The sequence below is a fragment of the Pleuronectes platessa genome, chromosome 21, assembly GCF_947347685.1.
Source record: "Pleuronectes platessa chromosome 21, fPlePla1.1, whole genome shotgun sequence".
Taxonomy (NCBI): Eukaryota; Metazoa; Chordata; class Actinopteri; order Pleuronectiformes; family Pleuronectidae; genus Pleuronectes; species Pleuronectes platessa.
In genome coordinates, this window is record NC_070646.1 from 10842146 (window position 1) to 10866874 (window position 24729).

The 24729-nt window shown below is 45.4% G+C and overlaps 1 protein-coding gene across 8 annotated transcripts in view; it reads left to right on the forward strand.

Annotated features, from left to right (window-relative positions):
* raraa (retinoic acid receptor, alpha a) overlaps positions 1 to 24729 on the forward strand; it is a 143996-nt gene that overhangs the window by 103423 nt on the left and 15844 nt on the right. For 6 of the 8 annotated variants that reach the window (XM_053413620.1, XM_053413619.1, XM_053413622.1 and 3 more), the window contains one exon: positions 24475 to 24623. In XM_053413620.1, coding sequence (XP_053269595.1) covers positions 24475 to 24623 — 149 coding nt within the window. Of the gene's footprint in view, positions 1 to 1841; positions 2694 to 24474; positions 24624 to 24729 lie in introns of those variants that run through there. The other 2 variants (XM_053413616.1, XM_053413617.1) reach the window with 1 other exon arrangement.

The window sequence follows — 24729 nt, forward strand, 5'->3', positions numbered from 1 at the left end:
TGTCAAGGAATGTGTGGCTGTGCTATCAGCACAGGCAAGGGGTCGCCACGGCCCAGGCCTGCACACTGGGCTCTTATCAGGCAGGGTAAACACACAGGGGTCTGCATTAAATAAGTGTCACAGTCAGTGGGAGCGGAGCAGGCCAACCCCCCTCGGCTCCATACAGATAATCCCTCTCAAAAACTGTGTTGGTCAGACCCAGCTGTGGCCTGTGGATCAGGTACAGGCAACGTGGGGGAGGAAAGGCATTGTTCACGGAGAGGGGCACATTACAACACGAGTCGCACTGGTTTTTGGTCACGTCTACATTCATGTAGATGTGTTTGAAAAGGAACAATGAGATACCACACCAGTAGAAAAATTCTTTAAATTCCACATCCACTATAGACAGCTGAACCATCATAGACACAGCCCTCTCCTCCTCTTGACCTTGTCTCAGGCTTCCCATGCAGTCATGATTAAATATACTGGATATGTTCAGATGTGGGCATTATCTAGTATTTTTCATATAATGTGTGATAAATCCTCACAAAATTACATCTAGTGGTTTGTCCTTAATCTCTATCACTGCAGGCAACTTGAGGTCAATGTTTATCAAAAGCTCCCTGTCACTACCACAACACGAGACTGGTTGTATGATGTTTGAAAGTGTTGAATGTGTGCCCTTATTTGCCACCATATTCTGCGTTGATATTTGCATCAGTGAATCTCACTTACCATACAGTTGCGCTGTGATAGCTCTGGCACGGCCTCACGGATGACACAGCTGCATGTTGCCATAACAAGCTGCAGCAATGTTGCATGGAATGCTGCAGAGTAAAGGTGGAGTAACCTTTTGAAAGGAGGCGATGCAGCTCCGAGGCAGAACAACTTCCTAGACCTTCTTACACTGTGGGAAAAGTTAAGTGTCACTTACCATGACTGGGTGACTTTGCTTTTGTGGCTTTGTGTGTGCCGGGTGAACTGAGGCGCCTCTCTGGGCCGCTCTCGGGGAAGTGAAATGGCGTTACACTGAGTGTGCAAGGTGGGAAATCTTGAATAATGTGGGATGAGAGCGAGCCAAGGAGGCGAATCCGAATCAGCCAGTGGGTCACCAGGAGGTGAGGCTGCCTACTTCCCTGGGTTCAGGAAAAGTTCAGCCGCATAGCATTAGGCAAATTAGGGAGACGGCGGCTGGGGGAGAAAAGGAATCGAGGGGTAGGGACTGATGAGAGCATGGGGGAGAGGGTCGAATTAGTTGGAAGGAGGAGCCCAAATCAAGAGTGTGAACATAGAGGGAAACTTCCATGAAAAAAACTGTGAGAGAGATACACTCTGGTGCAGCATTCATTATGCCCATGAACTCCGTGTAGAGATATGAAAGACTCATTACTGAGCTTATATAACTTAATCGTGTCCTCAAATACATTCCCATTTAAAGTCCCAGCACCTAAATCTGAGAGAGGGCGGTCCCATGCACGGCCTGTATGCGGAGAGAGGGAGATCCGTGGTGACGTCCCTGAAGGGGTTAAGCGGAGGAGGGGCCACGCATGAAAGGAGATCGAGGGAAGGCAGGAGCGGAGGAAAAAAAGAGCCTGGTGGAGGTGGAGCTAAAGCCCTCAGCTGCTGAGCCTTGTCACATTTCTGCAGAACATGATAGCCGCTCGGTTCGGTGCGGGAATGATTTAGCCTCCTCTCGCTCTTCCCAAACACAAACATCGGCGGCGGTGCTGCGCGTTTAGTGCGGAGCTGGATGTCAGGGAGCGGGGCTGTGACCGAGGGCAGCCGCCAATCGTTGTAGCCGGGCGCACGGAGACAGGCAGACCGCTTCATCCGCGGCGCTGACGGGAGTCCACCCAGGCGGGCGCAGACGGGACAACCGAGCGCAGCCCATCAGGACACACTGCCACAAGGGTGGAATTCCCTCTGATATCTGCGGCTTCTCATCCAGCGATTGTTCATTTTTCTTTTCGACTTTGGAGATTTTTCTCTTTCTATATTGTTTTCCCTTGGATTTAATTCGGCTTGTAGTGGAACCAGCCCCAAATGTTGCCGTGTGTGCGCGTCCTGAGCAAGGCCGACAGGAGCGAGACATTCTGCTGAACTTATCCGGGGTCGTTTTTTCGATTGAATTAGTATTTTGAAATTGTTCAATTTCCCTGTGCAGTCGTGTCCCCGCGTTGGACACCATGCTGCAGACTGTCCCCTTGAATCATGTTTTCAAATTGAGCGCAGCAGATTAGGGCTTTTTCCAGACACTGATCCTCCTCCTCCTCGGTGCGCTCGTTTGATCAATACAGCTCGGCAGGAAGATGCCAAATGTTCAGATGTCCCCGCTGTGTTTGGATTTACCACTTTTCCTTCGATTTTAATGCAGTGTCCCCCTCCTTTTGGCCCCCGTCACTTTCTACCTCTGCTGGCGGACAGCTGAGAACCAACCCGGCTCGTGTGTTGCCGTCCACACGACACTGTTGTAGTTGGTTGTGTTATTTATTTTTTTTTTGCATTATAATCCCCTGCTGTCGTCCTGCGTCGCATGATGTATGAAAGTGTGGACGTTGTGGGACTGAATCCCAGCCCGAACCCGTTTTTAATGATGGATTACTACAACCAGAGCAGAGGATGCTTGATCCCGGAGAAAGGACTGGTGCCCGGTGCGCCCCATCCTTACAGCACGTCCATCAGGAACCAGCACTGGAACGGCTCCAATCACTGTAGGTGTCTCCTCAACTTCATTTCACTAATTGGTGCTCGAGTTAAAACCCTCACTGTCCTCGCTTATAGATGCATATTTTTCAGCTATATTCCATTTTTGTGTTGCTATTTCAACCAGGCTACACAGTCCTTAATATAAGGCCTTTATTTCCGTATTATTTAAATAATTGAAAGCCCATAACATGCCCCAAACAGCGTTACATGTTCCCACCATCATTGAGCTTCATATCTGCATAATATATACTTGACCCACTTTCAGTTCCCTCTCTTCTCTGCGCCCAGGTTTTTTTTTTTTTTCTTGTTCGGAGGAAAACCTCTGTGTGACTGCGGCGCTCTGATCCAGGCCACGTTATCCAAAGCTTGTTGTGTTCCTAAAATATGCACTAAATACAAACAAGCTTTTGCAAGCCATGCCAGCGGTAATCAGATCAAACTTTCCTGCCAGTTTTATCCCTCGGCTCCCCTGGTTAATCTGGATAGCGGCACCCACAGTTTCCTGGGCAGCCGCGGCCTTTTAAACTGGACTGTCTCGTCCATTGGATGCTCCTAACAGGACCTTTGCCCGAATTAAATGTATTTTTAACGAGCGATTAATGTTAAATCAAGCTGGAGAAACAATTCTAACAGTGTGCTGTGAGAATTATTTTAAAATTGTTGTTTGTAAATCACATTTTGAACAAATATTTTGTTGTGTCACACATTATAATATTGGAATAAATATTTAAACCCATAATCTTCCAGAAAATATTTTTGTTTGGCTGATGTGCCCAGCAGTGAGGATGACAGGCTGCCCATCAAGTCTAAAAATAGCATGGTGGTTTATAAATCTCAGTAAGACTTAGATTGGATAAGTGATTTGGTGTGCACATGTCCTTCTTTGGTGTGTAGTTTTCCACCTCTGCCCGGCCAGGGGATATCTCAGACCCACTGATACTGTAGCTGCTGCAAAAAAGAGACTTTTATTGTAACAACAAAGTATCACAGAGGCCATCCTCATTCTTTACCTCAAAGGAGCTGCACTGCAAAAATCTCGGAGCGGGCCTTTAAAGAAGAGATAGCTCTGTTGTCTTTCACAGCTGAAGGAGCGTAAAAAGGCAGGAATCTCCACAGGCTCTTAAGGGCCAATTTCCTCCTCGTCTCCAGACTATAGAAACACATGACAAAGGGGAATTTTAAACAGGAATTTCTGATGTTTGGCAGTAACAACAAAAGCGTATAAAAAATGGTTATGTTTGCGCTGCAGTCTTTCTATCTCTCTCCCTCCCTTTCTCTTTATTTCTCCGCTTGTTTTTCAAAGTCAGATGAGATTAGAAATTCCTCTCGACTAATGGGACAATTCGCATACATTTTTGTTCCATGCAGATATCTAGCGGGCATGATAATATTTATCAAACTGGCTCACTAAAGAGCTCTAGTGGCAGCATTGATTCAAACCATGTGAGCTTGTCCGAGAGAGACTTTGTGTGTGTGTGTTTGTGTGTGGCGGGTGGTTGTAGGCCCAGGAAAAGACCTCTGATCCCTCACTCGACTCCACATTGTTTGGCTGAGCGTCAGGGTTGTAGGTTGGGAGGCTGGCTGGGTGCATGGTGGTGGCATATCTGCTCTTTGCCTTACTGCTTGAATGTAATGAAAAATTTAGTGCACAACCAGGGAGCAGTGGCAGTAGGGGGTTGTAGAGTAGAGAGAGGCACAACATCCGTTAGTGTCATCACGTGGCTCGGAGGCTTATTGGATCATTGGGACAGAAAGCAACACAACAGGCAAAACGGAGCAAGATTTTCATTTTCTTAAGCAGGATTCCAAACCAGCCAGGCTCAAAAGCACGAGGCAATCCCAAAAACATCTGCTGGCTTTATCTTTTCCTGGTCTTTTTTTCCCCTTATAATACTAACTTCACAGACAGTGCTCTCATCCTCTGCACGTGGGTTTAGAAAACAGATTGCTGGTGGAGTTTAAAATTTTTTTTAACCTCCTCATCGCTTTCCCTGTTTGGTCCTCTGTTTTTTTTTTTTAACCTCTCCACGTTGGATCTAACTTTTCATTATAGGCTTTGCAGACGAGCTCTCTGGCTCTTAGAGTGCACTCAGTGACATCTTCGCCTCAGTCGATCTGGCCTAAAACAGCCTCCCGAACCCATTAAATGGCCGGGCACACGTCATATGGCGGCCTTATCCCTGACTTTAGTAGCTCCTTAAAGATGCTGCAACTTTAGTTTTTTGGCTGTTTTCATGCTGCTGTTGTCTGCACAGGTTTGCTTATACACAGGCAGAGACAGCCAGACACCTGTAATCCGGTTATCTTCAGAGAAACAATGCTAAATCTTTATGGTGAAAAGGCCCTGACCCTGCAGATTAAACACACTTGATTTTTCACTGAGCGCCTTTCAGAATCTTTACAGCAATTATGGGCTCATGCATGAAAGAATGTGCATGGCCTTGTTCACATGACTGTCACACACTAAAAAATGGGGGTATGAAGGAAAGAGGGATTGCATGGTGGGCTCAAACCCTCACTAGTGTACAGGCTTCTTGCTCTTTTTTTTCCTTTCCCCAGGCTCTCTACAGTATGAAAAAAAGCAATCTTTTGGGGGTCCCATAAGAGAGAAGAGAAGAGCCAGCTTTAGCTAGTTTGTCTACAAAGGACAGGGCATGCCAAGTGGGCTATTGGACATTGAGTGTGTCTGTGGGTCCGGCAACTGGTAGCTTAATCTGACTCATGGTATTTAAGTGCATAATTCCTTTTGCCTAGCAGGAGATGAGGCCCAAGAAAAACCAGATGGTATTTTATTGTTTTTCAGTGAAAAGGGCTGTAAAAGCAGAAGCAATTTTGGGCAATGAGTGGATTTTTGTGCAAAGAAAAAAAACAAGAAAGTTTGAGCTTTGCCGGTGAAGCGTAAACCCATGTGGTTTCTCTTTTGGCCTTTGAGAGGCTGCAGCATCTGACAGCACAACAAGAGCATGTTTATGTTGCTAGGCAGCAACACGGAAAACTGGGTGATGCGTTTGGACTTTGTGCAGGCCAGCAGATTGGTGTTGGCCTTGCGAAAGAACTGAGAATATCACTTCCTCCCCCTATTTATTTATATATGCAGATCTTATTTGGCAAGCGTGTGCTGAGAATTGGGAGAAACACGAACAACGTAGAATAAACAGAGAGGGTCCTGTCCCGGAACAGACTTGGCTTGAGTACTGTCAGTTTCTGACAGTGAAGGGGGGTTGCTGTTGTAAACAGCAAGAGTAAAGGGTCACCTATGATGGCAGAACATAGAGTACCAAATGTATTTTCTTGATCAATCCACTCAGGATTTCTTGGCAAAGCTGCTTACAACTTCAGTAAAATTACAGCTTGTGACTTGGTTGACCCGAAGCAGTAATTCAAATCCCAGTTCTTAATACACTGCAGTGTTTGTACTTAATGTCAATTCCATGTCCCTGAGCGTTATAACATTTTCTGCATACTCTTAAACATCCATATACATCAGTGGTTTATGGACAGACGGATGAGAGAGCGGATCGTTCCTCCTGGGATTTTGTTGATCCCAACTTGATGGAACTGGCAGGATGGATGGACAGCATTTAGGCAAGGTCCCCTGTTCAAGGGAAGTGTCAAGCCGGCTTTGTATTGCACCACATCGGCCTCACCCCTTTCAGCCATTGGCGACAGGGATTTAGTAGCATGAACACCTGGAACGCCACAGCAAAGTGTGTGTGGTTGAGGGAGAGAGCCGTGTGTCCACAGAAACCCTTCTGCTTTCACCTTCAGGTGAACATCAATAACACATTTTGTCATCAAGGTATGTTTGTAATGTCAAAAGGTGAAGGGAGTTCAGTGCCGCTGCCGCCACTCTCCTGGGAAAGGCCGCAGGGCAGCATTTCACAACCTGCCATCACTCGCTCCCAAAATGGCAGCGAGCCACCACCCACCAGAGCAGTTGGTGCCGTTTTTAATGCAATTCATCGTTTACTAAATAGAGATGCCTTCGGACATGGATGCTCACCACGGGACAAGGTTAACAGGACCAACAGACAGACCTGCTTTTGTGTGATAGTGATCGTTGTAATTTTTTTTCAAAGCATAATAAGTGGGTGTGGTCCATCGCATCAAACACTGGAAGAACAACTGCCTCTTGGACACACACAAACAATGCTATAGCTGACTAGCAAGTGTTATTTTCTCCTAGTGATGACATATTGCAATGTCAATGCAATTCAGCATACTTTTGTTGGGGCATTTTTTTATGTGTACACATGAACACGCTCAAACCCACCGATGGGCCCCAGCTTGTTTGTAGAGAGAATTAGCCGGAGGCATCAGTCAGAGAGCAATGTACACCAGGTTGGTTTGACGCTAGATCCCCAAACAAGGGTCGGTGTACACTGCAAAGCTCAATTTGATGAACAAAGCAGGGCAGGCAGAAAAGATCCAGGCAGTGTCATTGATTCATCAGGCTTAAAGAAGGCAGCTGATTGCCACATTGTCACATGGAGCTGTAATCTCCCTATCAATAATTACATTCTCACCTGAGTTAGTATTGTTACATAGGTTTGTGTGTGTTTGTGTTCAGTATATACACACAATAGTGTTTGTGTGTGTGTGTGTCTGTGGGGGGGGGTCGAAACACTTCAGGTTAAAGGGAGGTTCTCCCCTCTAAAATATTCATAGCTTCTTCATTTAAATCAATTCAGCTCTACGGGGGCAGTCAAGCATCAACTGTCAGAAATTGAGCTGGGCCTGTTGTAATCACTTCTTTACTTATCTCTACAGATGGCTTGTTCGCTATGGGCTCTGCATGGCTAGCTCAGCAGCACACTGAGAGGGGGCTCTCTCTGTCTCTCCCCCCTTCCCATCTCGCAGCCCTATCTCCCATGTTTCATCCCCACTCTCTCATAATAGAGCACACATAAATTCATCTGGGTATTGAACCAGCGACATTCATCACCCTAGAATTCATCTGCGAGCCATTTTCATTCCCAAAGTGTCTCCTTTCTCTCCCCCACTTTATCTCTATCTCCCTCTCGGTTTCCCATCTCCATGGTGGCATTCTCCACATGGCAACCCCGAGCAGGGCAGTCAGTGTCACGATTAATCTTTAATGCTCGCCTGCCCTAATTTTTCCTCATATTTTACAAGATTTCCTGCCCTCCAACCCCCCTTTTGCCGGCATTCGCTATATATAGAGTGATTACATGGAAAGTTGCCTTGTTTCATCAGTTGCAGAGGACCACTGGCTGCCTCTGTTTCTCCTGTGCAGTCAGCCACACTCGCTCTCAGGCCACTAGCTCTAGGCCAAAGCACAGAACCTCTGCTTCCACCAACACACTCATCCCCAGTCTGCCCCTGGGGAACTGTGTTAACATCTCATGGAAGGCAACTGTGTACACCTCAAGTAGCCACACACACACACACACACACACACACACACACACAAACACACACACACACTACAATGGAATGCCCTCCTATTTAGAGAGTGGGATAACCGTGAAAATAGGGTAGAGGTTAGTATGCTAAAAATACAAGAGGCTGGCAGTTCTACTGCCGTCTGGGCAAAAAATAGCACCGTGTTGCTGCCGTCTCAGTCAGCTTTGTTAACTAAGGAGCAAGAGAGCACACTCTGCCTTTGCTCATGTTTGTGTTTCCTGCCAGAATAAAAGAGAGGGGGCTCTGAATCACACAAACCTACCTTATTTATTTGTGCACACCAAAACAAAGTCCCCTCGGCTACAACTGTGCTTTTAAAGAGGTAGCAGGCCCAACTCCTAAGATAGGAGACTTGTTTCAGTTTCTCAGATGATCTAACTACAGTTAATAGACAGAGTCCTTATTTGCCTGGCTCTCGTAATACCTGGTGTTGGTGTCTTTAACAGGCCTCCAGGGTGCAAACAAGGCAAGTTTTTGGAGGTAGACAAACCCTCTCTGTTTTATTCTTGATTTATGGAAGCTTCCTTCTAAAGTAACATTAGATATCCATATTGTGTATCCTCCCCTCTTTGATCCCTGCCCAGGCCCGATCAGACCTGGTTCAGTCAGGTCCCATTTGATGACTTGGAGCTCAGTCTGTCTGGACGCCTCTATCGTCTCTTTCCCACAGCTCCTCTGAATCATTTCATACTCATTGAGTGTCTGGCTGGAGCCTGGCCTATGACATTTGACTCTTAAAGGCCCACCTGGGACCAGGGATGGAATAGACTCCCAACAGTACGGCGGAGGTGGGAAGAGTGTCCTGCTGGATAGTGATGGATAGGACAACATGCTAGACTGAAGTAGGCAGACAGGCTCAGGTTACAGGCCACTTGTTCCCTGTAACCCTGTTTGTGATATTAGTATTCTGTGATCCAAGAGATGCCCTGTAGCTGAGCAGCTCCGAACACGTGTAGGTTAAGAGAGGTGATTGAGAGGAGACTGAAACAACTGGATCCTGTTTGTTATGAATGGAGCCTCTGTGTGTTGAAAGGGAGGAATCCTGATATCAGGAAGCCCCTTTCTTTACAGAGTGGTGCATTGTCTAACCTCTGCTGCGACCTGTAGTGTGTTATCTGGGCCATTGTTGGTGAAGTACCTCGGCTGAGAGAGAGATAGTTGCTAGGTAGATATCACAATAATGAAGTGGTCGTGTCAGATTCAGTGGAGCACTCATTGTTCTCCGACAAATAAATAGGCTACCATCTTGGCTAGGGTAAGAGACCTGGTAGGGTTAAGTTGGTGACCTACTAGTGTTTTATGAATTTTTCAAATACGGAGATAATGCTCTTGGAGAGATACGGAGATAAAGCCATCAGGATGGCATGGGCCCTCTTCTCTGTATGAAACCAGACACAAAAATGTCTTAGTTGATGCCTCATTCCTAGTAATCTTTTTTAAAAGCCCTACTGGCCTGGATGTTCCCTCAGATTGGATAAGGGCGGCAGGCCGATAAGGAAATATGCAGCCATGCTGGACTTAGAGTGGAGCGAGAATATTCTGATAATCCACAGAATTTTTTACTGTAGCCTGAGGAATGCTTTTTATAGTTGGCGAAAAAGATGAAGGGATGGTGGGAAAGAGATGACTAAATTATTCTTACGTGACTATTTCACAATACAGCCTTAGTGCTTTACCCTTTTGATTGATTTTGTGCTCTGATGACAACAATGTGACCAAGGAAGAAGACTCTGCTCTGTTTTGTAAAGATACAAATGATAAGTACAGGGGCTACATTCACAGCAAGGATTTATCCTCCTCTCTGCCTCTGCTCCAGTCAGAGAGCTGACTAATCGAAAAGGTGCCAACAATTTGAACCGCAGTTGTCAAGTTACACAGCATGGCACCGCGTAGTAACAGTGACCAGCCCCTTCGCTTGTCACAGTGCTGTTCTGTGCCACCGCCTCGACGTGACACCCTGCTCTGCCCTCGCGCCATATGTGGGAAACCTTTGCACAGTGCCGCTGCCACTGTGGCGGTTTCACAATGGAGCTGGATTATTGTGTCTAGGCTGTCAGCACCTCTCAGCAGAAAGAAAACGACAGAGAGAGGGAGAGAGGGGAGGGATGTGGTTTGTCTCAGGCACCAGGAGAGTAGAGAGAGAGAGGGGGGGGGGGGCTCCAGGAGAGCTGGCATTTTCAAACAATAATCTCTGTGGAGCCTTTTAGTGGATTTAATGTCATTTTTGGCCTCTGGATTTTTGCCCTTTTCTCCTTTTGAACAAAAAGCAACGGAAAGCGACTGGGGAGGATAGAGAACAAGGAAATGTGTAAAGGGAGACACAAGACAGACGAGGTGACGGGGGGGGGGGCTTGCTTGGCTGGGTGACTGATATTATTAGTGTTCTAGTATGACTGATGGAGACTTGGCCTGCATCCAGAGGCTGCCAACAGGCCAGTGTTGGCAAATTGAGTCTGTTACAGGATGACCTATATCCCCCGTCCTATTTAGCATGTTATAGCATCTTTTCCCTTCTCTTTACCCATTTTTTTTACTTCTTTCATCTCTTTATTTTGTATCAAGTGTCATGATGAGACAAAGCTTTGTATAATCTCAGGTTTCCCACAGTTTTTACAATGACCCTAATGTGTGTTGTCCAGTTGCCATGCCATCAAGGACCAGGCTCATCAGTTTTTATCTGACTCAAAACAGAGACATTTTAGCGCTCCAGAGGTTAAACAATGCAGGATGGACGTGACACTAATGCAAAGACACCAAGTGCTTTTTACATACCTTGCATGCAATCTGCATCGCTGCCCAATTTTTCTCTTTCCAGATACAGGCAAGTGTAGCAACCCTAGTCTTATATCCCCAGTGTGAATTATGGAATGGATGTACTCCAGCCATTATACACATGCACATATACACGTCCCTCTGCCGGAGTGGTGATAAATTAGGTCCCCTCTTGCACCGAGAGAGGGTTATCGTGGCTTCACAAAAAAATGTAGCCCATGCTGTTACCCAGCTCGGGCTTCCCTGCTCACCTCTAATCAAACTCCATAGCTACATACATCCTGAAGCTATGAAGAGAAGAAATCCGCTCCTGCACATATGCTTGCTAAAGCCTTTCATGGTTGTAATCCCCAACGCCAGGAGGAGATGCATGGGAATCTTGGTCAGCTGACTTTAAAGAGGCAGGAAAGGAAGCGAAGGAAGGAGGGAAGGAAGAATAGCAGCAAGGTTGAAGGTCCCCTCCCCTCCCTTCCAAATTCTCTAAAGCCTGCTGGGATGCTCCTTGGGCTTGACATACCCAACCCCACCTGCCCTCACTGCTCAGCGGGAAGCTTCATCACCGGCTTCTCCTGAGCTGGCCTACTTGGGACTGTTTGATCTCATTGTGGAAGCAAGCAAGCTAGCCCCGCTGCCTGGCAGGCAGAGAGAGCTCCTTGATGCTGAGGGTTGAGGAGGTGGAGTAGGCTTCAGTGGAGAGGCTTAATAACTGTATTAACGTCGGTGGCTCCCCTAGGACCTACGCCTACACAGCAAAGGGAGGAGGGGGTATAGCACTGGGAAGCTGCCTTCTTTCACTTTTAATTCTCTGCCCTAATTTTCTCTTCTCTGCTGCTCTCTTGAAATCAGTGTGATTTTTAAATCAAAATGTGTTAGAGTAGTAAAAAAAAAAACACGCAATATCTTAATCTTCATGTCTGCATCACATTTGGTTTTCTAAAAATTTTTTTACAACCATTCTTCGCTTCTCCTGCATTGCAGACTCTCTTTTTATCAGTTTGTCATTTTATACCTCCCTGTGACCCCCAATCACTTAATTGTCTTTACACTAATTGTTCATCCTCTCTTTCTCCGATCTGTTTATTTATTCATTACAGATTGACATTAGTATTGTTGCTCCATCCCAGCTCCCCTCTCAACACACTATGATGTGTCATGTTGCCTAGCAGACGGCAATATTACAATGAACTTGAAATGAAAGTACCGTACTCTTTCCTTACCTGTGTGTGTCACCATTCATGACAGTCCCCCTAATCCCCTGAATTATACATTGGAAACTGCTGAATAATTGATGAGCCCCACTTAGCGTAATGGACAGAGTTAACTGGGAGAGGCGTGCATTCCTGCTCACAGTGGAACTGGGTCGCAATATACGGCACCCAGTCGACCCTAGGGTCATAATGAGGCCCCGGTCACGAGGCCAAGAGACGGCAGAGCAGTCGGCAGAGGCCAGCCAGGGTTAAATGGACCCCAGAGGGAAAGAGGAGTGGAGGGAGAAGTGGGAGTGTTAACACCAGGCTTACCTGGGGGCTCAGCTCAGGTTACGTCCACTCATTGTTTTTGGCAGGCGTGCTTACTAGTGTGTTCATAAGCAAGCATGCTTAGTCCTGTATGCATGCAAACATACATGTTGTCTTTTTACACTAGTATGTGTCACACACACGTTTGCACTTACAGACAGTGGAGGCATGCTTAACTCTTCCACATGGACACACATGGAGTGTTTCTTTCATGTTCCTTATAAATAATAGGCTGCTCTGTTAGTTCACTCCTTGAAAATCAAAGTTGCTGAGTTATTTAAGCGTGAATCCACACTGACTTACATATATTGAGGTCATTTTTGAAGGTGTCATATTCAGCAAATAAAAAAAAAACTAGTAATAAACGTCTTGACGTCAATTAATCATAACTTGCAACCAGAATTGTAGTGATGAATGGCACCCATAACAAAATCAATAAACCAGTGTTTTTATTCTTAGCTTTGTCAATATATCTGAACAGGCCAATGCTTCTGCGAAAAATCTGACCAATAAAATAGTCAACATAAATGTTTGTATCCCAATTATACAAGACATTTTATTCTATGTGAGAGACCATCTGTTTAGACACCGTTATGGAAGATCAACATAGTCGCACGAAAAGTCAGTCCACTGACTGGTGGGCTGCCGCATCACAGGAAGTGGTGTGTTTTGTGTGTGTGTGTGTGTGTACGTGTGCGTTGTGATCAAATGGCTCCCCCCAGGCCACACTGAAAGGTCAGGGATCCATGCAGGAAATTAGTGTCTGTGGCGGCATAGACAACACACACACACACATACACACATACACACATACACACATACACACATAGAGACACAGAGAGAAGTTAGAAGCACAAATTACAGTCGAGGAAGCTAAACATATCCTTCATTAAATTCTAGTAACATCCCACTGCGTCCCCTTGATGACTCTGCCTGCTTTCATCAGCCATTTTTCCTAAGCATGGAGCAAACTTAACCTCCTGGTGCTATCGACAAGCACCTCACTCCTATTCTTTTCTCCCTTTTTTTTTTTGCATTTGCGCTGACACTGAAGACAAACGAGTCTGCCTCTCCCCCGCCCACCCGGTCTCCCCCTGCCCTGCCCAAATCTTCTACTAAGGAGCCCCCTGACATTACACATCAGACAGCGGAATCAAATGTGTGTCATCAGTCATCATTAGGGGGCATGAGTAGAGGAGCAGTGGCGGCGCCGCAGTGTTGAGGCGAAGTTGTTTAAAGCTACCACTGTCGTCTTTGGTGGATTCAGCCATCTTGCAATACAGCGAGGACTCTGTTCAGGTGTGCAGCCAAGTTAGAGACGGCAATTTCAGCCTTGGAATCTAAAGAGTAACGTCCATATATGTTTGAATGACGGACAGTTAAAGGGGTTGTTTTGTCAGTGACTGTCTCATCGATGTGCAGCTAGCTTATTTTCCTCTGCATCTCGCTATTCTAAATATGTCAGCTGTCTCCTAGGGGTCTTTAGGCCATTTTAACCCCTTCGCTGACCTAGCAACCCCCCCGTGTCCCAGCATTTCTGAACTCTGAAACAGAGTAGCGACGGGATAATCACCTCACTTGCTTACGTCTACTTGTCCGCACCTTGCAAATACCTCCACTTACCTCCACAATAATATGTTTTGAGCTCCTGGCATTGGTACTCAGAGCTAATTTATGAAGGGGAACCAGTGGCATTATGGGTTTCGTGTACAGTAAAGGAATGCACGTCAACCCTGTCGAGGCTTGAAGGGAGAGGTAAATTACAAGTGTGTTTTACTATTAGCTCTAACTCATTTTGACAAGTACATGAAGTGACAAACCCAAATGAGGCTCTGGATTTAAGAGAAACAGCCCTGACGAGGAGCCACTTTATTTTAGCATTGTTGAACACACACGCGAGTCACGCACACACGCTGCACTTGCGACCTCTCCCCCACTTCCAGTGCCATTCTCCTTCTCTGAAGTTGAGGAGATCAAACCCTTGTAATCTATTCCCCTGTGATTGACTATTGTGTTATCCACAGAGAGGCAGAGAGGAGGGGAAAGAACATGGGTCGAGAGGGGCAGTTTAACATGACAAAGCCTGTCCCTGGTGATCCCTCTCTTCTCTACCCCAGATCCTCATGAGCCTCTTCTCTTTCTACACTTTTCTCTTGATCCCTTGTTTCCCATTTTTTTCTTTCCACCACCTCCTGGCTTCTTCAAGTCCATTTCAGTGCTATGATGCAAATAGCTCTCTGCTCCCCTCCATATTTATGACCCTCTTCCTACTCTGTTGAATATGCGCTTAAGAACGGAGGGCCATGAATGCTGGCAGTCACATTGGATTAGTGGGTATCAATGGGCAGATAACCTCTCTGTTAGAGTGAGTTAAGAGCAAACACTCGAGCATAAGCATTTGTGAGGGGCCTTTGGCTTTTCAAACATTAGCCCCCTTTACATAGCCTGTTCAAGGCGGGAAGGTCGCGCCTTTATTCTTCCTTGCCGCTGTGTACAAAAGGTAAGAACACACCATCCGTCATGTCACAAATTCCAGCATACTATCTGTAATCATACACCAGGTTGGCAATATGCCAGCTTGTTTTTGTAAACAAGCAAAGGGAGCATGAAGCTTGGGTCGTCTTAATGGCCGCGGGATCTGAGGATGAAAGGGGCTACTGAGGCCCTGTGTGTGGCACTCAGCCCATTAAAGATGAATACGTCCGGTTAATGGGTATGGATGTAAATTCAGTGCCAGCGGAATAAATCATGGTGTATTTAATGCAGTTTCCAGTATTTCTTCACCTGTGATTTTTTGTAAATGCTGAGGGCAGAAAAGTGTTTATGATTTCTCTACTAATGCAGATCATCTGTCCCAAATCATTTAACTGCAGTGTTCTTTATAGACAAACCTCACAAACCCTGTTCTCTGAACATTTATATATCTTGTCCAGCACCAGATTATTTGTAGACCTTTAATCCTTTGACTCCTTATAACTGGTTGCTTGTTATGAAGTTGACCTTGGACTTTACGGGAATAATGGGAATTGAAGCTTATTTGCCTGTTGCACTCTCTGAAATGGAAGAACATCAGTTAGACAACTATACCTTCAAGGATTTTGTTAGCCCACATGGTGAGTTTCTGCCCAGGTTGAGTATTTCTTAGACATATTCCTGCTCCTAATATGCTTGAGTGTAGTCTGTTATCGCAGGAGGGAAAAAGCATGCACACAGTAATTCATTCACGCACAACTCTATAATTAACCAAGAGAGGCTTAATGTTTTATGAGGCCATTTTCGGTCAGAGCAGTTAACAGTTTTGTGTGTGCGTGTGCGTGCGTGTGTGTGCGCGTGTGTGTGTGCACATGCGCGCGATGATCCAATGACTTGATCCACCAACCTTGATCTTGAATTATGTGTCATGAGGTATCGCAGCTGTAAGTCACTCCGGGAAGGGTGTAGTAATTCACCCTGAGAGAGTTGACCGAGGGAGTTTATGCTGTGTTTACACTTTCTCCTTTTCTCACTCTGAACACTGTCTACGAGCTAACATGCCTGCATGCACAGCTTTTATTTGCAGCCTTCTTGCAAGTTGTTTGTCTTGCCTGTCATCGTCCTCCAGTAAGTGTGTCACTCAGCTCCTCTTTCTCCTTAGATGCCCCCCTTTATAATCCCCTGTTCCTCTTGCGACTTGTCTCCTCCTGCATCTCACATTACCCTCCTTCCAGCTCTTAAATAGGGAAAGAGTGATGCATTTTAAAACTAAAAGGTATTAATGTGGCCACAGCCTTAAAGTAGGTCATTCATGTCACTTAATTGATTGTACACAGCCGCGTGTGATCTGCTTCCTAACCAAAATTCATAATGGCAGGTCCACGGTGGGCAAACACTGCCTATATTCATTGTTTGGATTAGCCACGGAAAACGCTCGCTAATCATTGGCTTGCATCTCCAATTGAGTTTACACTCCTGTCTTTAGATATTTTGTTGTGACGAATCATTCTGTCTGGCCTCAATGGCCATAATGAGGACATTTATCCCTGCTCAAGAAAAACACAAACTCCACGAGCTGTCACATTATCTCTCTCTCTCTCTCTCTCTCTCTCTCTCTCTCTCTCTCTCTCTCTCTCTCTCTCTCACACACACACACACTCACACATGCTCTTTCAGTGCCCACCTTCTAGGATAACATGTATGTTACACACAGCTGCGACTGTCCACATCCTGGCATCCTCTGGTCAACACGGGTCGCCTCTTGCCCCCTTGTGCCCACCACCATGTCCCACACCATCAGCTCATGCCAAATATCTGCAGTCGCCCGGAGCAAGTGCCAGCTCGCATAGTCCCACTGTCAGTCAGCAGACACAGACAGCTGCTGGCTAAAGTTGCACCGTGTTACTCTGTGTTGCAGGGGAGTGTTGTTGCCACGGGAACTTGTGATTTTTTTTTTCTGCAATGAAGCTGTCTTCACTCGATTTTCTATGTTCCCCCCCCCCCCAATTAGATCCATAAACATTGGATTCCTCTTCAGATTTATGACATTTATTTGTGGTTTAGACAACCTCTGCACACTGTATTTGTCAGGAAACTCATAGCTAAGGGCTAGCATGTGGCAGTACAGAACAGACACACTGGTTAACTTGGAGTTGCCGCTCAAAGTCTTGAGCACCCCGTAGATCTCACCTTTGCCATCTGCTTGATTATTTGCCGCCCCACCCCCATTCTCTAGTTTGTCCACACATGTTCTCAGTTCCAGTCTCCATATGCCGGAGTTGCGGTGATAGGAAAACCTGGTGTGTTGTTATTTCATAGGCCAGGCAGCGTAGAGAGGGAAGTTATCTTGAGCCCCTGGAGAAGGGCTTGGGAACATGGTGGGGGCCGTTGGGCTGATTAAAAACCAGGCCTCACTGAGACAAGAACACAAACGAGAATCCTGCACATACACAGAGCAGATATCCCCCGACATGCGCCTCAATTATATGAACAGGCAAATGTACACTTTTGCTCAAACATATTCATTTTTGTTGGTTGTTTAAAGTGCTCAAGGGGGAAAATGCATGTTTCGCCATATTTTACCCAGATGTAAAGATGACATAAATTACTAAATCTAAACACAGCCTGGTGTTTTCTCCACCCCTGGCCAAATACAAACACCACCGTTTCCTGGTGCTGAGGGGGGGGATCGTCGTAACAGGCAAGAAAGACTCCTTACACTGCAGCACTTTGCCCTTCGGCCTCTGCTCGGACCCTCATCTATCACTTGCGTATGTGTTTTTCTTGCCGCAACCCTCTACACAGGGGAGTTATTTGGCCCCAATTTGGAGCGCTATCCATCAAAATTTTGTTTCAGACTCAGTTTAGCCTTCAAACATAGACTGCAGAGCCCTTAAAGAACTCAGGCTGTCACATTCATTTCTGCTCCCTGTGCAAAATTTTAATATCTGCAATGGTTGCGAAACCCTCGGCTGTCATTTCTGTGAAATGTAGACCAAAGCATGCTCCCTTAAGTGGAAGTGAAGTGTAATTTGCGATGGAAAATTATATTAGAATCAGATTAAAGCTCAGTTCGTTTATGCCCATCTCGTGTTTACACCAGGAAAGTCATAGTGTCAGATGTGTAAATTAAAAAATGTGTTGTGACTCTCTTAGAAGTTGTCTTACTTGCTGCAAATTTATTTTGTTCTCCCACTGCTGTTACTTTTCCTCTTATTATCGTTGTTACTGTGAAACCCTGTAAGTATGCAGCCTTCACAAAGAAGGTAGACTGCACCGTCGAGGCTGGACCTGTAATTTCAGCTCAGTGTATGATATGTATGAAGAAATCTGATTTGGCAACTACTGTCCAATCTGAGACTCACTGTCCCTCAAAGGAAGTAGAGGATAGAGGGAAGGATTCAAGAGACTTTCTGCCTTGCATAGGATTGTAGAAAGCACTAGGAATCGAAAACTGTCAGGCTCAGTAACAGGGCCAGGCAGGAATAAGGGGGAGATGAAGGCTGAAAGTGGCGGGAGATCGGGGTTGGAAAGCCTGGATTCAGTTACAGTGAATACAGGAGGCGTGAGGCTCGCTGTCTGCTCTCTTGCCTCATGTTAACCTCCACGGGCTCTCCTTCCCCTATGAGTGTGTGTGTTTTCACTTATGCCTGTCTACCCTGCCACCAGATTCCTCCCCCTCTCTCATCCAATAACTGTTCACACTCTGTGTTTGAACACAAACACACCCCACTGTTGCTCTCCTTACAGCTGTCAGTCTGTGCACGCCGGCCTTGTGTGTGATTGCGCATGCCTTCCGTCACCCCGGCTCACATTCAGATGGCGTGCGTGGCGTCGCTGTCAGAAATCTGTGTAATGGCAGCGAATGGAGTCACATCCCTTTTCAGCAGAGAGCTGTTATGACACTTTGTTAGAGAATAGCAGGATTTTCCTGTAAGTAAGGAAATAGTCCCATTTCCTCCTTCAGTAATTTAAGAGTGCTGACAAGGCATAATTGTGTGTGTAATTGTGTGTCTGTGTGTGTGCGCGCGTCTGCATCAGTTTCCCTGTTGCTTACCATTCATGACAGGGAAAACAGAAATAAAGCCTGAAAGCACTCAAGTCGCTGCCAGTCGTTTTTATGGACATGCATGATGCATTGCCCTACAACTCCCAGGGCTTGCAAAGCGGTCTCTGTCCCTGGATCTGTTCCACTGGCCGTCCCACTTCATTATTTTAGGCCGACTTCAAAGCGAGCCTTAATGCAGCAGTCTGTGGCATGGTGGTCTGCCTGGTGTCTCTTCTCCTGCACACTCACCGCATGGAAAGAAAAATGGACTTTTATATGTTCTTCTATGTATCATCATCATGGCAAGCGTGTGCGTGTCTGTGCGCGCGCTTGTGTATGTGAGTTCATCCAAATAACCTAATAGAAGCCAGAGGAACACAATGGCCCGTGATTGAGTAGGATTCAACAAAGTGAAAGACACTGTCAAAGCCATCCCTCTCCTCCTTCATCCTCTCTGCCTTCATTTTCTCCAGCTCCCTTTACCACAAACCAGCCAGCCTGCTAATGTAGTTAGCCTTCCTCTAATGATGGTGAAATCTCATTAATATGCTTCACAGCTGGGCCCAGTAACCAGTGGGGATGAAGGTAATCAAATCTCAGCGGACTAACCTAGAGCTGAACCTCAAGAACTACTCGGCAGCTCTGTGCCACGGCAGCCCAGTGTCTGGAGGCTTGATAAGAGCCGGTGGGCTTATGTGTGTATATGTGTGTGCATGCACGTGTGTGTCTTGGTCTGTGGACTTTTGGTTTTGATGGCTTTGAGGTGCTGATGTTTGCCAGGCTATATTATGTCAGTTGTGCAGTGCGGGCTACTTTATCATCAGAATAGATTTCATTTCAGTCTTGTGCATATTTGTCCATTTAAGTCTAGCCATGCGGTAATTGCTTATGGAGGATGTGGCTGCAATAGCGCAGCTCTGCCTTAAGTGCACTTGTGGCTCATGATGTATGTAAAGTGAATCTGAAAAGCGGCATTACAGACCACTCACACTTGAGCTTAATTAAATCACCGGTGCTTTGGCTCTGAGTTTGAGAACACCACACCATGGTACATTAAGATATTAAGATGTCTTGGGCCTGACACACACACACACACACACACACAGAGACCTGTTTAGAATACTTGTGTGCAAATGTGACTATCACAGGAGAAATCTAAGTAAATTTATTATCAGATAAATGTGTTGTTAATTTATTGCCAACGCATGCATTGTTTAGACCAATTAATAATACGAATATTCAACACAAGAAGCATAATCATTTTAATACTTCACTATGTGAAAAAGCCTTTTCCGCCACAGAAGTAGTCAGGCAGAGCTGCCCGTAAAATGGACTTCTAGTGTCAGGTTTGTTTTTGCTGGTTACACCTGACGGCCTTTGGACTGGACTGGTCTGACAACATACTTGGTTGACTTGTTCACCACAACAACCCTTGTGGTGGGAGTATGGTTTGAACAGTTTGGGTTTCACCTCATCGCGTAATTATGGTAGATTCCTTATCAGTTAATCCTCATTGTTTTCCGTTCAGCGTTATTTTCATGGTTGCAGGTTCCTGCACCTGTATCCCAGAGCAAAGCAGGGCATTAATGTGTATTCATGTTTTCTCTCTCTTGGCTCAAAGAATGATATTCTAGCTGTAGCTCATGTATTAGTTACTGTAGGGATTTTTGCCAGCACTGGATGGGCTCTGGCAAGGAAACCTCCCGACTCACTCCTTTCTAGTGTTAACATGTTGCAAGGATACCGAGGGAAGCTCTCCAGGCAAGAATGAGTCTGTTCCTCCAGTGTTTGTGCGTTTATGATTTTGTGGAGCACACAATAGACAGTGATGGTTGGTGTTGATCAGAGTTTGGATGCAGGTTGGTGTTGAATAATGCCTCGGTGAGGGCTGCTGAAGGGCTAAGTAGCTCCGTCCTCTCTGCTGAGCCGCGCTGCCTCTCTATCCACAGGCCTGCCATTGTTTTGCTCCATGCCTCAGCTTGACGGGGCTCCAGAAGCCAGCCATTGTATTTAATTACAGTCGCCAGCCCCCTCACAGACTCTTGTCCTTGTGTCCCAGATTTCCATGGGTGCTCTCATTAAGAGAGTGTGTGTCTGTGTGTGTGTGTGTGTTGGTGTCTGTGTGTCCAACGAGGCTCCTCTAATGGTTCTAGGAAAGCCCTCAGCCTGCGTAAATGTCAGTATGGATGCCATTTTTGAGTGTATATGTGTGTGTGTGTGTCACATCTGTTTGTCTATGTGTTTGTAATGAAGGCAGCTTTAATGTGGATGAATAACTCTGTGGTCGCGCAATTTTTTTGCTAATGAGAAAAAATGCCATGTTACGTAAGGCCTGCTCTATTTACGTTTAATTTGTTTGACATGAGTGTGACGATGGCATCGCCAACGCATGAGGCAAGAGGTGATGAGAAGCAAACTGCCCACAGTGTGTCCTCAAACGCAACCTCTTGTGAAGTTGAGACAAAATCACAAAATCACTGCAATTTTTCCTCGAACAATTTGACCCTCCATTTTGAAAAAGTAATTTCAGTTAAACATAGGCTTCAAATTGAATCTGGACAGTTGCGTTAACTAAGCACTACTTACGTTGTGGTCTTTGCACATCAAGTCAGTATTTTTTCTCATGTAACAATGAGGCTGCATGTTACATAGAGGAACACTAATTTATGTGATCTAGATTATCCCAAATGGCTCAAACAACTCTCTGGAATGCATTTGGCAGTATTGAACCTCTCTGAAAACAAACAATGGACGAAAGTGTCGGAGTTGATGTGAGGTTGTATTTATTGGAAACCGTCCAACAAATTTCCTACAGACTTGATGTGCAAAGCCCTTTAGGGTAAAGGCAGGTTTAGGTTGAGGCTAGAGTAGTGACTAGAGTAGTGACTAGAGTAGTGACTAGAGTAGTGACTAGAGTAGTGACTAGAGTTTTGGCAAGTCGTGTATAATATCCTCTGAAGTCATGGAGACACGACTGTGTGTATGTATGTGTGTGCGTGCGTGTGAAATAAATGAATATTAAAACCCGGGAGAGGAACATGAAAAAGTAGTGCAGCCTTGCTTTTACTCCCTGTGTGTTCAAGTTTCATCTGTTTTGTGTTTTTGTGTATTGCTCAAGCATAATAGTCCTCTCTGTTTTTGCATCCCTTATTTCCTCCCTTCATCTCTTCCCTCCATCGTCTAAAAATGCTTTACCCCTGGCTATTACTGTACAAAAAAGTTATTTTCACAAAACACGTCTGTTGAATGGAAAAATAAGCTTTTGGAAATAAATAGTAAGTGGGGACCTCTCCTAGCTCTGGTCCTTATTGTTTCAATTTGCCTGGCATGCCTTTTCTCTTTAACATTTTATATATTAAAAATCAGTTCTGTCGCAACCCGTAATCCCTCCGTTCAACTCTTGACCCATATCAGCCCATTTACACCAAGAACTTAAAAGGTTGTAGCTGGTGTGAAAGTGACATCTGACATCTGGGCCTCATAAATGAAATGTCTTAATATCCCAGGCCTGATTGGGTGTCACTTTAAGGTGTTGCAATGTGAGCTTTATTGCTGTTCAGCTTAACTGTCCCCGTCACCTGAAACCCACTTGGATATGCGGCATGTTTTCCTGACGGCTGCGATAGCAGGCTTGTTCAGAGAGGCTAGATTTTTGTTTTGTTGCTGTTCGTTGCTTGTCGTTTATTTTTTCCATGAAGCCTATCTGGGCATCAGGTTGGTTTATTTTAGTTGTTCTGAATGTAATCTTCCCCAACAGCATCTGCTGCATGTGCATGGAGATTGTCAAGCTGAGACCTGCACACCAACACTGTAACTGGAGCGTAGTGTGTGTGTGTGTGTGTGTGTGTTAGTGTGTGAGAGAGAGAGACTTCATCTTTGCTTGATGTTGCCTAAGTTGGAGTGCAATTACACTTGTGGGTGTTGTGTCGAGATCCAGTGCAAGCACATGTGGAGAATGTTCTCGTCTGTAGTACGGTCGTGCTGCACCAGCCCACTCTGCTTAAATGTAGATGACATTGTTACACATCCGCTGTGGGCTGATGATGCTGCGTTGGGCAATGTGGCTGCAAAGATGCACACATGCATATAATGTACCTGTATGGACATGGTCTGAAATACACACATGCATCCCTTTTAAGTTTGATTTGTTAGATTCGATATATAGATAAGAAGCATACCACAGATAGAAATTATGAAATACTGTAGGATATATATACTATATATATATATACGATACAATTGACCCAACAATATACGATTCGATGGATGGATAGAGAATACAATAAAAGCAACATTTTTGCTCTTGGGTTATTGCACATAGTATAGTTGAGAAGGCAGATGGTGGTATAATTTTTTTTGTAATTTAAGAATAGATATATTTATATTAATAAGTTATTTTAGCCACACTCATACTTCAGGTTTACAGATGTTTTATGTTTTTATAGTCTTTAATTTCTCCTCCTGAATAATAAATAACCTTATCAGAAAGGTAGACGACTCAAGTTCATAGAGTTGCAAACAGGCATAATACACTTATTGGTTTCCCTACAGACCACAGGGTGCTGGTCTGCTCTCTGCCTCTCTCTGTCTGTGTGTGTGTGTGTCTCTCTCTCTGTGTGTGTGTGTGTGTGTCTCTCTCTCTCTCTGTGTGTGTGTGTGTGTGTGTGTGTGTGTGTGTGTGTGTGTGTGTGTGTGTGTGTGTGTGTGTGTGTGTGTGTGTGTGTGTGTGTGTGTGTGTGTGTGTGTGTGTGTGTGTGTGTGTGTGTGTGTGTGTGTGTGTGTGTGTGTGTGTGTGTGTATGATTTAAGAGCCTTGTTTTGTAACAGAGAGGATATTGAGGTCAAAGTCCAATACATATTACATGAAGCCAACAGCAGCAGTTTACTACCCCGCAGTCCTAGCCCACTTTGTTTACCATGTTTAAGCGCACAAAATGTGGACACCTACAAAGTGCTTTCGTGTTTGTCTGGTAATGTCATCTGTTGTTGGAGGAAGACAAGAATATATTCAGCCAGTTTGTGGTCAGAAGCAGACGGAAGCTTTGCCTTCTCTGGCGTATCTGCTGCTTACGATTTGTGATGATGATATGATAATTTGTCCTTTTAATAATTTCAAGCTCTCATCCTGCACGATTAAAAAATAAAAACAAAAATTCAGGTTGGATCAGATGAGAAAACCTGTCTTTGAACCTTGCCAGCAAAATAGCTCATATCTGTATTTCACAGACACACAACATCCACTTTCAGCAGGAAAAAAAAAAGGTAGATGCAGCTTTCACTGCTGCTTTGATCATCCCTGGATGTATGTGTGTTCCTGTAGCGGATCTGAAAACGCCTAATGAAGAAGTTGTCCTTGTTCTTAAAGCTTTTTTTCCCCCAAACACATTGTTGGAAAGTGAGTTACTTCCTCTCTCGTTTTAATTTGTATAAGATGTCGCCAGCAGTGCATCTCTCTGGACTTGGATGTTGATTAATGCTCCACATCTGTCAATGCTCAATCTGATTTTTCTTCGCTAACCCCCCTCTCTGTTTTGCCCCCCTTTCTCCACAGCGATAGAGACCCAGAGTACCAGCTCAGAAGAGATAGTGCCAAGCCCGCCCTCGCCTCCCCCGCCGCCCCGCGTCTACAAACCCTGCTTCGTGTGCCAGGACAAGTCCTCAGGGTACCACTATGGTGTCAGCGCCTGCGAGGGCTGCAAGGTGAGACTCCCGGCTTTCCTCTCAATCTGCCAATAAAGCAAGATGTTCGTCAATCTTGTAACACTAATGTGATTTGCACTGGGGGGGAAATTCACAACCTGGGCAT